This window comes from Nipponia nippon, unplaced genomic scaffold (genome assembly GCF_047370975.1).
Source record: "Nipponia nippon isolate SJK-2023a ecotype South Korea unplaced genomic scaffold, ASM4737097v1 scaffold_4, whole genome shotgun sequence".
Classification (NCBI taxonomy): Eukaryota; Metazoa; Chordata; class Aves; order Pelecaniformes; family Threskiornithidae; genus Nipponia; species Nipponia nippon.
The window spans coordinates 1,653,504-1,669,143 of record NW_028262358.1 but is presented as its reverse complement, the minus strand read 5'-3'; the positions used below and the strand labels follow the sequence as shown (position 1 = coordinate 1,669,143).

General features: G+C 41.0%; 1 protein-coding gene and 1 long non-coding RNA gene across 3 annotated transcripts in view; one reads left to right on the top strand and one right to left on the bottom strand.

Moving 5' to 3' along the window:
- Window positions 1-669, bottom strand: part of ACYP2 (acylphosphatase 2) — a 45,509-nt gene extending 44,840 nt beyond the window's left edge. Inside the window, exon 1 of the mRNA XM_087777298.1 lies at window positions 371-669. Coding sequence (XP_087633424.1) covers window positions 371-440 — 70 coding nt within the window. The 5' untranslated portion in view covers window positions 441-669. The remainder of the gene's footprint in view (window positions 1-370) is intronic.
- Window positions 620-15,231, top strand: LOC148053061 (uncharacterized). Of its 2 annotated transcripts, XR_015708936.1 has the most exons (4): window positions 620-747; window positions 847-906; window positions 1,953-2,091; window positions 14,943-15,231. It is a non-coding gene; the product is annotated as an uncharacterized LOC148053061 (long non-coding RNA). The 2 variants fall into 2 exon arrangements; XR_015708935.1 differs by lacking the exon at window positions 620-747 and having other exon boundaries at window positions 792-906.
- The last annotated feature ends 409 nt before the right edge of the window (window positions 15,232-15,640 follow it).

Below are 15,640 nucleotides of genomic sequence, written 5' to 3'. Positions count from 1 at the left end.
AGATGCCGCAGTATGAGAATTGCCTTTGCCTTAATTTTCTCTTCAAAGTTTTGCCGCCAACCCGGGGCGGGGGGGGGGGCAGCATTCCCACATAACCGTGCTGACGCGAGTATAAACGCGGCTAACGGAAAGTGCTTTTGACAGAAGAGGCTGTGCTCCCCAGGGAGCCGGGCGGGCCTTACCGTGGCCATATTTACAACGTTTTTTTTTCCTCCCCTTCCCTTTGGGGAGGAGGCGGCGGCCGCTCCCGCGCCCCCACACGACGCCGTCGCCTCAGGCGCCGTCGCCTCACTTGGCCTCGCGCGCATGCGCGGCCCGCCACAACCGCCGCGCCCCTCGCCCCCCGCCCCTTTCCCGAGCCCGTCTTTACCTTGCACTCGCCCAAACACTTCGTAATCCACCGACTTCAGCGCGCCGGAGGCCTTCGCCAGGGCAGACATGGCGACCGCGTCGGCGAAGGGAGAGCCGCTGTCGCGTCGTGCGCTGCTCTGCGGGCCGCGGCCGAGCGGCGCCCGGACGGAAGCGCGCGAGGCTCAAGCTTCCCGCCTAAGCGGCCGCCTCACGCACAGCCGCTCCGGGGTGGCGGGGGGCGGACGCCCCGAACCGGGTCCTGACCGGGGCGGGAGCAGCCGCCGCTCGGGATCGCCTCTCCCTCCGTGAGGGACGCGGCCCCACAGCTCGGCCCTGCGCCGCCGCATCAGGAAAACAAGCGCGCTGCGGCAGCTGCGGCCTAGGGCGTGTCGTGAGGTACTCGCCGAGCCCTCGTGAAGGTGCTGTCGCCTCATAACTGAGGCCAGAAACACGGTGGGAGAACGAAGGTCTGAACGAGACTGTCTCCTCTTTCAGGGCCGGTGCGGTAGGCATATACACCCAGCCGGGTTTCCCGCCTCGAGCATCCCGTGACAGGTAACCAGCATTAGCCTTTTTCAGGGGTTTACAAGAATCATTGAAACAAAAAGAAGTATTTGCCATACATGGCTGAACTGAGGTAATTTTGACTGATAACATGGATAAGGTGGAAAGTAGGTGTAAAGGTGTAAGTAGTTGAGAGCTAAAACATAAAAAAACCCCAAATTTACCCTGGCAAGGCTGTGTGACTGACTTTTCTCATATCTCCACATTACCTAAGCTTTTACTTAGTTTTAAAAGCTCGTTTCTCTTCCCTCTTCAATCACTGTGCTGAGGCAAATGCCAAAGCCAGCAAGGGGCTGGACGACTCAGCTGGAGCAGCCAGCCTTGCAGATAGAAAGCTCACCTCATGCAAACTATTCACCAAACCTTCAGTGATACATATTAGTACTCATGTTTTCATAAGCAAACCTTTCCAGAAGTCTTTGCATGTGATTTCTTTTATGTAGATGCTACGTATGCAAAAACACAGGCCAGAAACTGGTTGTTTAGTAGGTTGAGTCTCCAACTGAACACCACAAAGATTTTCCATGTCTGCTCACAGTTTAACTCCCCCTCCATTTGCTTTTTCTAAAAAAAAAAAATATCTAAGTGTATTCAGGCAGAATTCTTCACTAGAAACAATATTTAAGCAACCTTAGAAGATGAACTCAGCCCTACTTTAATCACCAAGAGGTAAAGGCAGGTTAACTGTGACTTTACAATAAAAATCAAAATAATTTTATTTGCTCTTTCCATTAGGGAATTCCCTCCCACACACCACTTCATGTCCTAGCAGTAACGCAGCATAACCGGAGTCGTTTACATGTTTGGATCTCAAGACTAGAGGGAAGTTAAAAATAGATCAAGAACTAGAAAAAAAAAATTGCTTTTCTGAGGCACATCAAGTAACTAGAGAAGCAACCATTCAATTCTGTGCAGAATAAAAATATCCACATAGAATCAGAAAACTTCCAGTATCACAGGGAATAGGACCACAATGGACAAAGCTTCATCATTTGCTTTAACTGTATAACATTAAATCAAACTCTTGCCTTTTACAGGGGTCATACATTTTGCTAGTGTGGAATCAGCACCATTTTGTTTAAAAAGGAGGATTCTACAGAAAGAGGAACAGAATACAGCATGGACTGGAAGTCTTTATCATTTGCTGCCATCTATCAGCAGTGAAGAACAAGGCAGGTAAAAAATAAATTTACAATAGCAGCCTATTTACAATATAAAGCATTGTAACGCAAGGCTCAAAACCAGAGCTTATTCTGGTACTGATTACATTTTGCTATCAGCACATTCCAGTATTGGCAATGGCAACCTGTGTTTTATCAAGAGAATCTTTGGCCTTTCAGGTGAGTTTTCTTGATGTCACTCAGTTGGGTCTCCTCATACCTGCACTGGCTTTTTCTCAGGATGGGAATCCATTCCTGTCACTGTCCTTGAGAGCTTCCTGGTTCAGAGATACTCTCATCTCCTGTCTTCCAACTGCTGTTGTCTTTTTTCAGAAAAGTCAGTTTAAGTTTGTTTTTTTTTTTTTAATTTTGCCATAAGAATATCTTGCCACTCTTTCCCTAGATGAGTCCAAGTTTCTCATTATTTCATGAGAAGTAGCAGAGATAGCATGCAGAGCCTGAAGAACTCCAGAAGATGATACCATGAAACACCTAATATTTTGCAGTCCAAACAATCAACATCAGTAATCAAACAGTATTCCAATACCCTAATTAACTAAAGAGCTTTAGCATACACTATCAGGAAGTGTAGACAGGCTGTATGAAGTCAATAAAGTTCTGAATTTCCCCCCCCCCCCTTTCAGCCATTTACTCTAGGGTGGTGATGATGGCCTAAGGAAAAGGTTGCACGTCTTGGTTACACCTCCTAAAGCTACAGCCAATTGTAAAAAAAGCTGAACACCTACAAGTGTTAAGGCATAAGATATATTCCTTGATTAGATGGCAGACGAATGCAAATGATTATGAACATCTCCAGCAACAAACAAATTATAGACCTTGAGGATGAATAGAAAATGTAATGCCGTAACATCTGGAGATCATCTGGAGATAAAATACAGCATCTTTCATGCTGTTGCCAGCTTAGCTATTACCACATCTTGGATTCAGTTTGCTACTCAGCAAATAAGGGTAACCTTTTTTATTACTAAAACAAAGCAGCAACAGTCATAATTAATATCTGAGTGAGAAATTCTAGGCTGCGGTGAATTCCAGTGATGACCATTATGGTGTCAGTTTGCTCAGGCCTTTGCTATGCTCACAGCAGTTGCTTTTGAGATTCATCTCCTACTTCACCATATTAATTTCACTTTTCTTTTCTGACCACTACATATCCTTGTTAATTCAAGTACGTGCTAGCCAGCTTTTATTCCTCTGCCTCTTTCAGAAGACACTGTTTTGTGTTCTCATTTCTCTCAATTGCACAGATTGACTTTCACTCCCAGCACAGTGTCATCTAGGAAAAACAATTACTGCAACTTAAGCTTGTACAGAAGGGCTTCTTTCTTCTGAAAGATGCTTTACTTGGCAAGCTTTTTGCAATTGGCGAAAACTCCGTTGCAGATAGGTCTAGTTTTACCATTAGGTCATCTGTCTCTACTCTGAGCATTAAGCCTTTAAAAATTCCTCCTAGTACTTATTTTAAGTGCAGTAAAGTTCATCCTGTTTTTAATCATATGATAAAGAAAGGATATAGTAAAAAAATATCATTATTGTAAAACACCAAAAACCTGCAATGGTGCCATTGCAGCCAAACATCAGAGAAGAGCACAAGTGTGGCTGTGCAAGGAGCTGAGGGTGACCCTGGCACTTAAGCAACACAGTCCCACAGTACCTGAGCAGGGCAGGCAGGGCCAGGGGGAGCAGCAGGGTCTATCCAGGAGCAGCAGAAGACTGGAGTAGAAACACAGCTACAGCATAGAGGCAAGGTGCATCCACGAAGCAGGACTGAAGTCTGCCTGGGACTTAGGGGAAGTAGATGTGCTCAGGCGTGAGCTTAAATGGAGCTCCAAGGGGTGTGGTTGGGTCGCAGGTGAGGCTGGTCAGGACAATTAGACCTATTGGTGCCCTTGACACTGACCACTATCAATATCAAGAAAAAGTTTTTGATAAAAGAATCTCTTATTTATTAAGCTTTTGTTGTGGTTGTTAAAGTTATTCAGAAAGTTGTAGCTTCATTATTTATGCTGTTTGTTCATCTCTGGCACAGAAGAGTTGGAAAACCATTAAAACCTTTTTATTCTTTCAATACCCACTACTCCTGCTTTCTCTCTATGTGGCTGTCACCTCACACCACCGTATCTACTTGATGTTGCCCACTCTTAAAATTACTATCTTTGGTGTTCACACAGATGTCCCATCAGGCATATAACCTCCCACCTTGCTGTCTTAATTCATCCTTCAACTTGTAACTATGCTGCTATTTTTCTGCACCATTTTAATTTAATGTGGCTCCTCCTCAGACCTGTCCATGATTGCATTTCTGCTCTCCTGCTACCTTTTTGTAGAGTTTCTTGCACCATCTACAAACTATTAACATTCCTGACTTTTCTTTGGAGTTCACCCCTCTCTCTCAGCCATCAGCTTGCTGGCTGATGTCTTTAGCTATACATTTTCTTTAGGATTTTTAATATCTGTGCAACTCTCTTTCATCACTGTTTATCTGAACCAAACTCTAAACCTGACTCACTTGCAAACTGATTTCCTGCTGATTTTGATGAGTGGTTTCCCAAAAGATACCGAAGCCCCTAGATAAAAGAAGCTACTGCTCTTGTTGCCTGGTCATTGCTGTTACCTAAGGAGCACTGAATACCCAGGAAGAAGGTTAGAAGCTATGCAAGTTTAGTTTGTCCTTTCTAGTTTCTTTTTTTTTTGCTTGTTTTCTGTCAAATGCAATGTATATCAGTCTCTCTCTTCTATCCTTTAAAATAATGCCCTGCCCTTCCTTTGTTTTTACTTTTTCAAGTAAAATGATAAACTTCCTCCTTTCTTCAGTGGCCTTCCTCTTTTCCTTGTTCCTTTATCACATTTTCATGTCCTAAATTGCGTTCACTCTCACTACTTCATTTCTGAATAAAAATTAGTAGGATTTTCAGCTTTACAGGCTTTACTTCAAAGTCGTACAAGCTTCCTCAGGGTCTTAATTTTGCATCTGGAGCATCTGGATATAAACTAAAAAGCCAAAAACCAAAGTAGTGTTTGGCAAAAATGAAGTCGCATGTTGAAATAGAACAACATAGAAGGAAACTGTTTTCTCTAGCTGCGTCATAAACAAAAAATTACTTTGTACTGTAAAACTGCAAAACTTGAAATTCAAGCATACAAATTCCATGAAATCTTTGAGGATGATCTACCTGGATGTTTATATTGCAATTATTACTGTGTATCCTAAAGAAAAAGAATTTAACAGAATGGTTGAAGGAAGTACTGCATTCCGTTTTGAAAGAGGATTTGATTACCCTTCTGGAAAAATAAAAATGAAAGACTGTTGAAGTAGTAATGTATGGACAAAAATAACAATTGCTAAAATATTTCCGTGGTGGTTGACTGATTAAGTACGTTATAGATGAATCTACAGTATACCCATGGCACAGGCAGGTGACCTGATTACAACATTGGTCTCCTGATCCATTTATAATGCGAGATCCAAATCCAGCAATCTGATCCGTGTGGGAGGACCCACACACCTGTGCAGAGGCCCACTTAAGCAAGTGGAGTGTTGTGCAGAGGAAGGGTCATGCCTACACAGATCACATTACAGGACTGCGGCCAAACTTTGTGTGGATGGGACCTAAATTTGTCCCTCTCATGCTCTAAAATCGTGGACTGCTTACATAAAGTAACAGAAGTTACATGGTGACAGATACAAAATTGTGAACCCATTATTTTACTGTGGCTAGGCTATATTGTGTAGATTGCGTGTTACTTTGTGATTTTTCAAACAGTTAGTCTGAGGGCCTACATGTAGAAGAACCATGTTCTTGTACAGCAAACTGCATGGAAGACTTTGCTTTGTTAAAGCCCTAATTTACTACATCCTGATTCTGTCTAGGGCATGAAGACCTATCAATCAACTGTGTTTTTCTCTGAAATTAGCTTTTATTTTTTTAAGGTAAAGCAGTAATCCCCAAAGTTCTTTTGCTTGTGGTCCCATTCACAGTTTGATAATTTTGTTTGACATCATATATAGATATGAATATTTGATGAAACTAAACCTCTGTCTGCTTCTCAACATTTTTTTTTATCATTGCCATGTCAAAGTCCTTAGTTTGGTTGACACTCCTGCACATAAAGATCTAAGGCAATAAACCACTAAACCTCTACCAACAAAACCACATGAAAATAAAGTTCAGATTTTTCAGTCTAAATTAAGCTTTAAAAAATATTTTCACTGACATATAAAAAGAAAGAATCTTCAGGTAAATCAGTTCTAGTTAGTGGTAGTAAAAATTTTAATCTGAAAACATAATAAGGAACTAAACCACTAGGTGAAAATAAATGCTTAGTACGAGGAAATCAGCCCTGAAGACTTGCATCATCATTGCAAAATTCTATTAAGTCATAAAGTGTTGGTAAATAAAACATGAACTGATGTATCCTATAGCAAAAAAAATCCATCTCCAACAAAAATGTGACTGATAAAGTTCTGCTATTGAGTTCTAAAGCATAAGAATCAGAGGGTGCAATTTGGGGTTAAGTCTGTCAGTCCTACGCTGGTGTGATGGATCAAGTAAGTCTTGGCTTGATGATTAAATCTAAACACAAACCCACCTACTGTAATGCCTGCAAGGATTTAAATCCACTGGGTATAGTTTCATTACAGAAGATAAGTATAACGTGACTTTATAAGCATTTGTGAACAAAGGAACATTTTAACCATAATAATATTTTAATTGTGTGAATCCAAGACCTAGGAGTTTTATGCAAATTAGATTAGATCCTAAACTAACAAACATGTAACAGCAATGTTATTCAGGAAAAAGTTTATTCTGCATGCAAACAGAATGTTAAAATTCTTCAACTTAGCGAGCTGCTCTTTTGGCGTTGTCTTTGTGATCTCTATTTTACCTGGATTATTATTTAATGATTTGAAATGTCATGCTTCCTGAGGTTTTACTGGAGACATCAGTGAGCTCCAAAGGGAAAGAGAGAAAGTGTGAAAGGATTGGGGCTTGGTGAAGAAGGGGGGCCCAGACCATCCTCTTACATTTAGAAGGAGCATGTTAGAAGTCTTAGTCACATGGTTTGGTAGGAAAACAGAAGGAGATTTATCCGACGTTTGATTTATGAAATATCCATTCACAGGAAACACATTAAAATTTGAGGAAAACATTGACTGAGATGCTGCTGGTGGTTATATTTTTCTCTTCTTACGCAACACGCTGAGGAGGAGGAGATGCGGTCATTTAAGGCAGTTAGTTCTTTATTCCCATTGAAATACAGGAAATTTAAGCATCACTCTTCCCACAGACACTAGAACAATGATGTCAGGTTTTGTGGAGGATTTAGGGCCCTATAAAAGATCTAAGAAAGCACAAAAGAGTGTGGGTTGGTAAAGGAATGGTTTATAATGGAGGTGGGTTGACAGCTATTACATTTTGCAGTTCTGTGAAACTATTTGATTCATTCTCATTAACTGCATTAGCCCACTATTTCTTCTTAAAAGCAACAAAGAGAAACCCTAATTAGTATTTCGGAATCTTGAAATGTATTAGTGCAGCCTGTGTCATCAGGTATTTCAGTCAAGTCTCACTGAATTGATTACCGCTTCAATTCTTGGAACTGGATAACTTCAAAAGCTTAAGTTACAATTGGTGTTGAAATAGATAAAATGAGCTATCTGCTATTATTACAGGGGTATGTGAGAACCAGTGATGGCCAAGCAACTGGCATTGATGGAGTGGGGGGTCGGAATAGCTTCTTAGATTTAGCAATAAATATTGTCATATTGTCATTTTAATTCAGACCTTCTCGGGAAAAGTGAATAGTCTGTTCCAAACATTTATTTTAAGTTCCCATAACATTGCCTCCTTAAAATGGTACATTGAGTTATTATTTCTGCTAGAAAAATAAATGGTAAATTAGTAATAACAATGAAAACATGTTGATATGCTCCTCTTGCTAAGATAAAAGGAGAGAAAGCATGAAAGGCAGTAAGTCCATAGATACTGTCTATATTGCAACACAGGAAAACTCTCAGATGGTTTCAGATGGTCCTTCTGTTCTCTATTCATAGTTCCCTGATACAGGACCTTGTACTGGTAAGAGTAAGCTGATAAGAATAACAATTCTTTCCCGAAGAAGCAATGTTTATGTACTCACTGTGTCCATCTGCCTGTCAGCCTCCCATGTCTTTCTCCAAGTTTGAATCTGCTGGCCAACTCCAATCAAACCAGGGGAGTATGTTTCAAAGACTTTAACTTGTGACAAATTAAAATCAGCATCTGGATGAAGGAAGACACTCTCTTGCCTCTGAAAGGTGGGATGAAGCTCTAGAAACACATACTGCACTATCTAGAGGCAGCAGGCAAGACCTAGTGCGTGCCAAAGGTACTGAAACGCACCTCTACATCAGGGCCGTGTGTGCCCTTTCTTTTGTCCTAACTAAACAGGGTTTATGCATAGATAAAAAGGTTGCTGCTGTCGGACCCAAACTTCCATCCGTTCTTGTACTCCCTTGATGCCATCTTCACCATCCAACCTAGTAAAAACATCAGTAGTTCTGATAAAATGGGAGGAATCAGCATGATTTTTATAGCAAGCATTCATGTTTCGAATCAACTTGAATGCTTTTGAGAAATCAGTGGTTATGTGGAAAGGGGTGATCTGGTTGATAGAGTGCTCCTGGATTTTTAAAAAGCTTTTGACAAAATCCTATACTCTATTACTCTGGGCAGCAAAAGCAAGTGCCACCACGAAGAACTACAGAAGTATCTCATTACACTAAATGACTGGGCATTAAAAAGTCAGACTAAATTCAGTGTTATTAAACACTAAGCGCAGAGCAAAAGCACACCAAACTATGCAAACACAGCAGTGGTTTCTCAATGAGCCGTTTATCACTCAGAAAAGAGATTCTGGAGTTACTGTGAACAGTTTTATGAGAATTATTTAATGCTCAGTGGCTGTCAAGAAAAGGCCTTGGGAAAAGAATGTTAAAGTAACAGAGAGCAAAGCAGAAAATACCCTCAGGACACTGTGCAAACCCTGGCTTGACGAAATATCCTGTTCTAGCCATTCCTCACCTCAAAAACAACAGAAAAGGCAACAGACGAAATCAGTAAGGATGATCTGAAGCCTGGAACAGCTGCATACGAAGAAAGACTAAACAGACTAATATTCTCCTGTGTCTTCTTGAGACAGAAGAATATTGGTCTGTCCAGGGGATACCACATAGGTCTGTATAATCATAAATGGTGAATAGGCCTCGTTATTTCTCAGGTATGAGAACTCGTGGGCATCAAACAAAATTACTGGGTAACAAGTTTATGACAAACCAAAAGGACCAACTTTTCACACTGTGCATGAATCAGAAACTGCAGCTGCAGAACATTGATGCCAAAACATAATGAGCTTAAAAAGCAGATGAATGAGGGGATGAAAAACCAATTTAGCACTATTAAACACAACGAAATAGCCTGTGACTCAGGATGTCTGTCTGTGAACTGAAGAAAATGGAGAGTATACAGAGGGGAAGTAAAATTGTATGCACACCCAGTTCTTAGTCTTTAGTTCTTAGTTTTAGTCTTGTCGCAGGAAACTGTTCTTGCATGTTTCCGCAGCAAAGACAGACTGAGCAAAGACTGAGGTCAGTCTTAAAGAAACTGAAAGCTTTCCTGGAAAAAAGACAGGTTTGCATGGGCTGGAGAGAGAAAAAGGCACAGAGCCCGGGAATCTGATGAGAGAAGAGGTGAATATCTGAATTTAAAAAAATCAAAATGAGGAAACCAGAAGGAGATACGGAACAAAGCAACCCTGATGGTACCAACCACTCCCTGAAAAGCCCCGGGAGAGCTGGGGGATGCTATCCCACGTTTTGAGCAGAGGCACGATAGCATTAGGTACACAGGGCTGATGGTCTTGGCTGGTATGGCCGTTCTCGTAGCCTACGGCGTAAGCGCTGCAGCTGATGCGATGCGGAGGTGTTGTTCTCAGCAGCTAAAGCACATCAAGCCATTGTATGCTCTGTTGGGATCTGAAAGTGATCCCTATGTGGTAACACCTCTGGTACCCCTGACGCCACCCCAAATTCCCTTTCCTCCCAATTTCCCATTTCAAAATGCCCTGCTTTTCAGAGACGTTCATTTGCTGGGGATAACCAGAGTGACTCTGACCCAGTTTCTTCTAATTTCAGAGCCTGTCAGGCCTCCTGCTGATACCATTCCAGATGCTGATGAGCAATCCCTTACTCCATCTTTCCCAGGCAAAGAGGGCTGGAATCTCCAAGGACAACCATTTTTCCAAACATGTCTCATCAGTCAGATTAATTCATAGCATGGTTATAGGATTTGAGCATGCATTTGGCAAAGCCAAGAAAGCACGAATCAGATTCTGCATTCATCCATTGCAATGTTACTGAAAAAGAAAACACATGGGGGTTGTAGATAGTGGTACCACTATCTGTCTGAGGAAATAACAGTTAACGCCCACTGTATTGTCCTGCAGAGCTCTCTTGAGACTACAAGCTATCTTTTCTGCTCTTTTTGTTCAAGACAGATTCTCTTTCTCACTTGAGTATTTTTTAAGCTTCCTTAGGTCTTTCACCCGGTTCTTGGTACTTTGCCCAGCAGAAGGGCAGCTTCTGGCTTTATACTAAATATGGCTCAGTTTTCCACTGGGCTTAGCCTTTAAGTTACAATGTACAAATGTGGCAAAAGCGACTTTTCCCTCTCCCTGGGGTTTCTCTGAGTCCTGTTGTGTTCCTTAATTAGAACATTCCTTCTATCCTAAATGGCCTTTTTGACAGTTACATTTCCAAGGTTATTACGAAGTGTTAATTTACAGTCACTGTTTCACCTTGAACTCTTCTTAACAGGGCACCTGACACCATAATAAAACCCACCAATTTACAGTTCCGTGAATCCCAGTTTTAGTCAGCGGGACCTGCATTGCCGTAATCATGCCCCTGACACAATTATACTTATTATCCCTGTGTTACTAGGACATAAGCATAAACAACTTGCCACGTTAGACCAAATGAATGCTAGATAGCTCTGAGCTTGTTTCACGTGATCCTCTCAAAGGTTTGTTAATCTGCTGGATGTCTCTGTAACACCCCGTGAGCGAAGCTGCTGCTTTAGAAATGTGCCCAAAAGTCTCCGTGCAGATTCAATGCGTAAAACCATGCAGCCAGAAGCGAAGTATAAATAATTCTTGAACAGGAGAGAAAGGATTGGTTGCTTAAGGGAATATTTAAGTGAGCTTGTCTCTCTTCCAGAATTCATAAATATTTAAATATTTCTGATCCACACATCGAAACAGTGAACACACAATCCACCCACAGAGTTAAAGCCTGAACAACCACTTGAGCTATGGCTGTGATAAACACAATAATTATTTGTGCTGAATGCTGCTTGAAACAAGGTTGAAAACCTAAACAAAGGTTTTTGGCTGCTATTTGATTTATCCTGGGTTGGGAAAACAGACCTTACACTTTTTTCTTCTTTTTTTAAATAGACATTGCCAATTTCTTCTCCTAACTGGAACAACATGGAAGACCTTACATTTTCAGCTAATGCCTAATTCAAATGCGGAGAGACTACAGATATTTTAGGATGTAGAGCACCTGTTCACAGTTTCCATCCATCAGTGATATCCAAATGGGCTTTGAAGGCTTTTCTAAAAGAAAATATTCATAATCTTCTAATGCAAAGAAGCACGCTGCTGCGTGTGATACCCCACTGAGGTCAACGGGACTATTTGTGAAGTAGGATACTATCACACAAGTTGGTATTTCACAATTTGTTCCTATTTTGAAAGATAAATCCTGCCCAGAAAAGTTATATATAGTTGCCATTTTGCTAACCTAAGAATTGGAAGGGAACTGAAATGAAAGAAATGAATAGACAAACCAGAGAACAGAGAACTGCAGATGAAGATGCAACAGATGCATTTACCACTGAAAAAAAATACCATCAGCTACTCAAGCACTTGGGGTAAGGTCTGCCACAGTTCTGCTTTGGCAAACACAGAGCAGCTGTATGAAACTGCCAAGTCCATAATGAGCAGTTTCTATGCAAGTGACTGCAGGCTGCCAAGGGACTGCGTTGCCTTCATTTCCTAGAACAGCAGAATCCCTAGACTTGACCTTTGCGAGTTCACTGTCATCACATGCTCCTCTGGAGCTGGTTTCTGTTTGGCAAGACAGTGAGACAGAAAAATCCATCTCAGTGCCTCAAGGGGGGTGGTGTGGAAAAAGTAATGTCTCTTTCCCTGAAGTTGGCTGCATTTCTTTTATATCCAAGGAATTATTATTTATTTCAAATAGCTATGAGTAATTTGGAAAGAAATCGGCAGTAAGCTCCTATAATGAGGCTCAAGTCTATTACTTTTTCTTCCTGCAGGCACAATAGTTTCCCGGGATATCTTCAGGAGTTTCAGAGATGTGGAGGAAACAGACTGTCAAAGCCAGATTCTCTTGTGTGGATTTGAGACAATTTTGCTTTCCAAATCTTAGGTGATAAGACACCTGAAGAGAACAAATCCAGGGAGTGGAGAGGGAAAACCAATTTTGCTATAAATTAATTTATTTCCAAGCAGGAAATCCAAGGAGGATTAATTATTAATCCAAGGAGGATTTTGGTCCTGGTTTTGTACAAACAGTGACTGTCCATCCTTGTAAGAACAGTAACCCACTAACTTTAGCTGGGAAAGAGAGGAGGCCAACTAATGTCTTGTGAACTGGTATAATTGAGAATGGATTTAACTGCCTGAACTCTCATAAACAGAACCACCAAGAACGTAAAGGAAGGATAGCAATGTTGCACATATTCGGTCAGCCTTGTCTGTGTAGTAAAGTTTTACAAATTATACAGGTGCCCATATGAACACTTTAACCCCTTCACAAGTGCCTTTTATTTCTGTTCCTTTCCCAAACAATATAGGCTAAGCTGATAAATATTCCACTTCTATTAGAACATGTGTATCTGAACAGGCATTGTAGAAACGGAACAATATCAGTGTTCAGTGTATGTGCTTTAGGTGATACTGAACCCGCCTCCCCATCCAACTTGAAACATGTAATAGAGTATTTAGACAGCCTTACTTTGGGGACCTAAAATTAGTTACTCTGAATCATGCTTTAGAAGAACCCATTTTTGTCTCATACTATACAGGAAGCTTAAGTTCCTCGTCACTTCATTCAGATGCTGTAATCACTCTTGCCCTCATCCTCCAAACAGATAAATTCTCTGTAAAATAGAAGTTTCTGCAATAGGTGTGCTTCTAAGTTGTAGTTTTCTGGCTCATGAAAATTTTCTCTATATTTAAATAGAGCAGTGTTTCTCATATTTTTTTTTTTAAATAAGGAGGTCACATGTCTCCAGATGAGATTTTCTAGCTACAAACCAGCATAGATATGTTGTTTTTAAAATGAGTGCTTCTGTTTCTTTGACTTAAAACTAGCGATTTAAATCACATTCACACACTTCAGAAAATTGGTTAGACTGACTAATCCTACTGCCATCTTGCTCATTGTTTCTCAAGAAAGTAATAACTGCAGTTGAGTTCCTAGGGGCAGGAGGGGAGATGAGCAGCTGTAATTACTGCTCTTCACTGTTTATGCCAGACAAGGAACTGCTACTACCCAAAATCTTTAGAGCAACTCAGTTTCCCATGGGCAGGGCAGTAAACGCTTTCGCAGCAGGCTGTAATTACAGGCTCTCCTCCTGTCCCCATCCTGAGGGGACAGAGCAGCTCCTTGCAATGAAAATGCCCTTGTGAGTCTAAAGACTTGCAGCTAGTAATCACAGATGATGCTTCTTGGAGAAAGTAAGTTACTTCCATGGTGTCTGAAAGTTGGTGAGCGGGATGGCAGCAGCTTCTTGCCGCTCGTTGGCATCTTTCAGTGCCTGCTTTGGATGACTGACCAATTTAGAAACACAGGGATGAGAGAAAGTCTGAGGATCCTCATCACTGACAACATCAAAAAGCAAGATATTCCTCTTTATTTTTGTAATGGGGCTCTTTGAGATGTGCGGGGGTCACAGACCAGGGCGGGTATGATACAGGTAATATGAAGCTCCTGTTGGATTGGGTTCTTTTCCAAATTGTAAAATAGTTAGAAGTCCGTCACTCAAAAAATTACTCAACTTTGAACTTAGGTCGGGAAGGACAGATGGGTCACTAAGCAAAATGTCTATGTAGGAGAAGTAGTTGCTTGAGAGCTGAGATAGCAGAAACCACAGTTAAGGTTGAGTGACAAGTTTCCTAAATACTGATGACAGTGCTGGTGTTAGTTGACCTAAGGCAGCAAGCAGTCCAACAAGGGAATGTGTGAACAACGCGCAATGTGACTTAAGCCACTGTTAACAGTGGCAATTTCTCATGAATGGAAAGATTGTATTTTTTTCACAACTACAACACTTGGATGCATCAGTTCTCAAGATTTAATGCCAAAAACAACAGGTGGCAACCATATTTGGGTTGCTCTCAATTCATATTCCTCCTACTTAATAAGAGAGGAAAAAGCTGTTGATGCAAGTAGCACAGACGGGTTCCTTGTTATGAAAGCTAGTCCTTCATCATATGACTCGGGAACCAAATGTGCTTTTACACACTGCTGCAGCCAAAACATATTGCAAACTTGAAGAACAAATTTATTTTTGACTCACTTGGCAAAATGTATCATTTTTTTCCTTTTAAATAGCAGAACGCCAGCATACTGGGGGGGAAAGGATTAGTTTATAAATGATTAGTAAATGTAATTAATAAATTAATCAATATGCAGAAAATACTTTCAAAATGCAAGTACTATATGTATGCTTGCTATTGTAATTGCGAATGGACTCAGAATCTTTTTCCTTGTTTCAGATTCTGAAAACAGGAATCTGAGAATTCTGTTTCTGAGAACGAGGGGGTCAGATTAGTAGGATGGCTGGCTGAGGTGCTGATGGCATACTTTGCACATTTTTCCCCAAAAGGTAAGTAAGTAAGTGTTTAATTCTGGTGGAAGGCAGTTGTCTGTTGAGGTACAACGGTCACAGATGAGGAGGCTCCTGGTTCAGATCAAATAGGTGCCCTGAGGTCAGAGGTGCTTATTCACATTGCAAAATACTTAGAAATGTGTGAAAAGTCAAGCTTCAGTTTTAACTCGGGTTAGAAAGGGCAGAAACCGCAGGAGTATTTTTTTGTGATAACGTAGCTATGAAGCAACGGAACGCAGCTTTGAAGTTCCTCGTGTATCTGCCAGCTTCAGTTTCAGAAAATTGGACTATAATTTTGATTTTTTTTTTTTCTCCGAGTCCAAACAATCTCTGTGTGCTTCAAATTTAATAAACACTTTCCCACAGTGGAAACGGCTGTTTGGACAAAGCACCATTGCAATTAGGTAGGAAAGGAGAATTGCCCGTAAGTGACAGAAAATACGTAATTTTAGACTTTCCAGTTTCAAGGCACAGATATTTTCACTTATCCTTAAACATGGATTTTTTTTTTTATTACAGCTTATGGGCCAGCTATCCAATATGTCCTTGTCTGAATTGATGATAAAACTATTCATTTCATAGTAT